The sequence below is a fragment of the Adiantum capillus-veneris genome, chromosome 17, assembly GCF_014529385.1.
Source record: "Adiantum capillus-veneris isolate H3 chromosome 17, ASM1452938v2, whole genome shotgun sequence".
Taxonomy (NCBI): Eukaryota; Viridiplantae; Streptophyta; class Polypodiopsida; order Polypodiales; family Pteridaceae; genus Adiantum; species Adiantum capillus-veneris.
The window spans coordinates 152,783,459-152,788,798 of record NC_140947.1 but is presented as its reverse complement, the minus strand read 5'-3'; the positions used below and the strand labels follow the sequence as shown (position 1 = coordinate 152,788,798).

The 5,340-nt window shown below is 43.7% G+C and overlaps 1 protein-coding gene across 4 annotated transcripts; it reads left to right on the top strand.

Moving 5' to 3' along the window:
• Positions 1-424: 424 nt before the first annotated feature.
• On the top strand, positions 425-5,132 carry LOC147438343 (putative oxidoreductase At1g06690, chloroplastic). Of its 4 annotated transcripts, XM_086487641.1 has the most exons (10): positions 426-608; positions 707-828; positions 1,624-1,805; positions 1,908-1,995; positions 2,090-2,175; positions 2,301-2,415; positions 2,494-2,641; positions 2,747-2,792; positions 4,590-4,743; positions 4,936-5,132. In XM_086487641.1, the coding sequence occupies exons 1-9, from the start codon at positions 547-549 to the stop codon at positions 4,698-4,700; spliced, it is 960 nt and encodes a 319-aa protein (XP_086343767.1). In that variant the 5' UTR covers positions 426-546; the 3' UTR covers positions 4,701-4,743; positions 4,936-5,132. The 4 variants fall into 4 exon arrangements, with proteins under 4 accessions (XP_086343768.1, XP_086343765.1, XP_086343767.1 ...); XM_086487642.1 differs by having other exon boundaries at positions 425-608; positions 4,599-5,132; XM_086487639.1 differs by lacking the exons at positions 4,590-4,743; positions 4,936-5,132 and adding an exon at positions 2,900-3,249 and having other exon boundaries at positions 425-608.
• Positions 5,133-5,340: the final 208 nt, after the last annotated feature.

Genomic DNA, 5,340 nt, shown 5'->3' with positions numbered 1-5,340 from the left:
CTTCTTCACCTATAGCTAGTTGCAGTGCACATGAGAGGGCATGCGAGTTGCATCTTCTTCACCTGAAGCGCATGTGAGAGGGCCTGCGACGTAAGGTATAGAAGAGGTGGGGGGCACCCCGAGGGTGATTGTGATGGAGGCTGAGGACGCCCGCAGATTGAGGCCGACAATTGCGCACTAATCGTCCTCTCTCTCTCTCTCTTTGTGTCACGCACTGGACACCTGTGATGCCGGGTTGCAGACACCAATGGCCGGATGAAGATTATAGTGCCATGTGTTCGGGGGGAGGGGCCAGAATCCCTTCCCCCATTATATAGAGTATAGATAGATAGATATTATGTTAGTAGTAGAAGTAGATAGTAGATTAGTAGATAAAGATAAAGAAGAAAGAAGATAAAGTAGTAGTATAGATGATAAATAGAGATGGTGGTCTTAGAAGGATAAATCTCAGCTGCGCGCGATACCATAGCGAGTTCGCGGTATTGTTGATTGTCCTCGCTCGGCTTTGGGGTAGCAGCTCTAGCTGTGCAGATCCTTTTGTCTTCCATGGAAGACAACATTCTGAAAGGTCATCTCATGGGCATCGGCACCTGGTCCTGGGGAGACAAGTATAGAACAAACCTCTCCCCTCTCCCCCCCCCAAACACACACACACACACACACACACACCCCCGTGTTTGTTCAAACACTCGCTCCTGTGTGGCAGGAAGATGTGGGGATTTGGTGGTTATGACAAGGATCTTAGTGAGGCTACTGCGGAAGCCGCCTTCAGGAAGTCTTTGGAGTGTGGGCTTGGCCTCATTGACACTGCTGCTATGTATGGCGAAGGTGAGTTGCATATAGTATATAGTCCTGTTGCAGTAAGTATGACTTTGTTCAGTATGCTTTTTCTTCAGATAACTTTCATCACCCCTAGCTTAAATGATTACCGTCCTTTTTCTACATGTATCAGCACTGCCATGAACCATAGAGCTGGACCAAAAACAGATCTCAAGGTCTTACTGTTCTGGAGCCTGCTAAGGAGTGATACTTCCCCAGACCATCTGCACTGCAGCCACACCCATACACACCAAATAAGACCCAAAAATATGATGATAGGCTACTGCAGAAACTGCATTCAGGAAGTCTTTGCAGTGCATGCTTACGCTCATTGACACTGCTGCGATGTATGGTAGAGGTTCTATTTGTTTGGATGACATTCCTGTTACTGCATATAATTGTAACTTTGTCTGTAAACCATTTTATGGAGGGTTGAATTGGTTTGGATTCTCATTCTTTGGATCAGATCTTTGCTCGGATGATTACTGCATGTCTTGCCATGACCCATTGGGCTCTAAAATAATGGATCTCAAGGTTTCACTGATTAGTTGAGTGCTTTAAAAAGTGACAATTACAATAGAGACTCTTGTTCTAGCTACATAAATAGGGGAGGATTAGGTTCTGGGTCATCCCTTTCCGGAGATCACCTGTGTCCTGGCCTTTGGCATCATCTATTACAAAATGACCAATTATGGTAGTCTTTAGTTATCGTTTACAATTGTCTTGTTTGGATAATTTGAAATCATCTTCCGAATGAGAAGAACATTTTGCACAGCTTCCATGGCTGCCTTTCCTGTTAATCAGGTGAATCAGAGCGGATGGTTGGGAAGTTTTTGAAAAGGTTAAGTCCAGAAGAAAGGAGTGAAGTGCTGGTTGCTTCAAAGTATTGCCCTATGCCATGGCATTTGAATGCAAGAAGCTGCCTTATTACCTCATTGAAGGAAAGCTTGGGACGTCTTCAAATGGAGAGAGTCGATCTTTTCCAGGTAAAGTGCAGCTCAGGACTTTGTTTGGCGTCAAGTTTTTTGTACTGTTTATGAGATTCTGTAGACGATTCCTTGTAACTTTTATCCTTGCCTATGCCAAAGATTCATGGCCCTGCATTGTCTATAAGGAGTATTGAACATCTCGCCCAGGGCCTTGCTGATGCATATGATGCAGGCCTCACAAAAGCAGGTTATGTTTATTCCAGTCCACGCTTCTTGCAACAAATGAATTTGAGTGTCTGGTGGGCAAACACAAACAAACTCACATGTTCATGGCAATGCAGTAGGAGTTTCAAATTTCAGTCAAGATGAAGTCCGAAAGGCTCACCAAGTGTTAGCCAAAAGGAAGATTCCCCTGGCATCCAATCAGGTTATTGTGATTTTCTTGTCAGGAGTGCAATTTGAGAATTTACATTTTTGATTGAGAGTTGGCTACAGAGCATTCTGCTTCCTACCGGCGTTAGAAACTAGTGTTGGACACTCTTGTGTCTTCAGGTGGAGTTTTCATTGTTGAGGATGGCTCCAATGGTTGATGGATTGTTTTCAACATGTTCAGAGCTTGGAGTCCAAATACTAGCTTATTCCCCCCTGGGCATGGGTAGATTGACAGGTGGTGTGCTGTTTACAATCCTGCAGGAACTCTGGCTGTAGTATATGTTTGTTTAGCCTTTTCCTTGAACTTCTGCAGGAAAATATTCAGCCGCGAACCCACCTCCTGACAACCGGAGATTTGGGAACGTGCCTATTGAGAAAATGCAACCTCTGCTGAAAAAGATGAATACCATAGCTGAAGCCCATAACAAAAGTGTCAGCCAGGTTGCTTTAAACTGGATAATGTGAGTTCTGAAGATATCCATGACTTCTATATTTCTTGCATCTGATTGCCCATTTCTGTGAGTATTTCCGCTATCTTTGAAAGATAGCTCCTTTTGATTTTGCAGATGCAAGGGTGCCATTCCTATACCCGGGGCAAAAAATGAAAAACAGGTGATTTTTTATTATGTTTATAATTATTATTATTTTTGTCTACTCAAATGTGCGTGTGCATGGATGTATCCACATATTTTAAAGCACTTGTTTTTTGCTTTCCCAAGAGTGCTCGCTTTTTGCTTTTCTCCCAAAAGCACCTGGCTTTCGGTTTGCTTGAAAAGCAGAAGCATGAGATGTATCTGCCAGATAGGATAATGGAATCAGCAATCAAAGCTGAAGATTTACACTCCGGTCTACGAGGAATTTAAATTTTGTAGTGGGTGAGAAGCATAAAAAATCCTCTTTGTTGTCTCCCGTAGATGGATGTGCCGTCAGCCTGGGAAAGCCTTGGAGTAACAGGATTCATCCGACTCTTGAGTTTTGTACAGAAAGCCCTCAGCTTCAAGTGAGACTCAAGAGGGCACCTTTTTTTATAGAAAGGCACATCTATGAGAAATACATTGTGTTGTTGTTGGCTTGCTTTTTTCATGCCATGAGGATGTGTTTGACAAAGAAAGCTCACCTTTAGGTGTTGATGAGAGTTGAGCTGAGTTTGCAAGTTGTTTTGTTTGATAAATTGGTTTAGTGAACCACCCAGAAGATCACAGATTGATTAGGTATCTAGTAATTTTCCATGCTCAAAAGCTGCCAGCATAAATCACGGAAATCCGTACAGGATGCCACATCAGCAAGCCAGCGAAAAAGCGAAAATTCGTACAGGTTGCTATGTCATCAGTCAGCGCGAAATTCGGAGATCCGTACTGGCTGCCACGTCATCAATTTTTACGCTATTCTTTTGTGTGTGTGTGTGGGGTTCAGCTTTATTTTAATGCCTTTATGTCCTCTGGCCCCCATCAAATGGGGTCCCAAAAGTTGCTGGATTTGTTGCTTCCTTTTAGGGTTTAGGCCCCTCGGTGGGGATCTGAAGGTTGGCTCTGTTCTTCAGTGGCTTGACACGTAAGCAAATTGTGACAAGGACTCTGATTGCCAATCTAAGACCGACATGCTCCACAAGATGAGCACTTCAAGCCATGCATTCACTTCATCTCTGGTCCTCTATCTGCAAGTGCCCAAACCGGTACGAATCTGCAAACCACCTTGAAAATCAAGTTGCTATATCTTTCACTCCATAGCTCCGTTTGAGGAGCTGTCTGGACCAACTAGTAGACCATATTGAGGGCCACCTTTGGCACTCCCATCTCTGCAATTTTCACCCTCTGACCATATACCACTGACATGTACCATAGCATCTGGCCCCGAAGATCACATAAGGCATACATACCTGCTGCCCCTTTCTTGTTCTTGATCCTTCTAGCTGCTCCATCTCTCTGGCAAGCTTGTACAACACTGCTTTGCACTCTTTGTAGCACCGACCAGCTTTGGCTGCACCATCATTGCCCAACCCTCTTGTTGAACATTCAATGTTCAACCAAAAAGATGACTACAGAAACTGAGAAATTGCAAAACTAATAAACACCGTGAGCAAATCGAAAAACACTACTGTATGTACAAAGTCTTATTCGGTTCTTCTTCTCTGGGGTATGCTGGGGATTTTTGAAACTTGAGGGGTATTTTGGGAATTTCCACAAATTTTAGGGGTAGTTTTGTAATTTTCCCTTTTGGTTTTTACAATTTGGCCATTGGCCCTCATAATTGCCTATGGGCACCTTGTAACACTTTGCCTTGGGGACTGCTCCATTTTGGGCGTTCCAAGGGGGGTCAAGCAATCAAATGTGTGTGTGTGTGTGTGTTGGGGGGGGGGAGAGAGAGAGAGAGAGAGAGAGAGAGAGAGAGAGAAGGTTGATCTTTGATCAGGCAGAACAGAATGCTGGTGCCTTGGGATGGCAGCTCACGGTAGAAGAAATTGAAGACTTGGATAAAATGGGATTTCATGGAAGTACCAACTGGTTGTGGCAGCATGGGTGACTTCCATTGTGAATGTCTGAGCTTTAATTTTCGACTGTAGGGGGTATGTGGCATTTGTATGCATAATGCGTTGTAAATCACCTATTCAGTTTTGGAAGGAAATTTTGGTGAACGTTAAGGAGACATGTAATATGGTGGGTTATCTAGCGGTGATTTCATCTTATAGACTTGGTGGGACGTCAATGTTCTTAGTGTTTGTCTCCTGAATTCTGACACTCTGTTCCACATTAAACAGTGTATTTGTGTGGAAGGACCTTCAGCTCACTCTTGAAAGAAGCCATCTCAACAGAGCGTTACAGTAGAGCAGACAGAGCCTCATCTTATGCAGTCGACCAAACTGGCTTGTGGTCAGCAGGTTCACCAATGTGGAAATGTGCCTACTCAACTTGTTTATATTAATTAGCGCTTTCAGCAGCTCTTGTTTGCAAGGTATATGCTAACCTTGTACTGTCGTTACTGATGGTCATTTTGGTGCCCGAACTTGCCTCTAGCTTTACACGCCAAGCGATTCAGCTGAGTAAGCTCATTGTCTACTGTCCAGGCTGGGATCTATATATCAATAAAATTCCAGTGCAAAAGTATCCTTGTAAATAGTAAATACAAACGAGCATAGGGTCGTTATCTACCACTGGACTCCAAC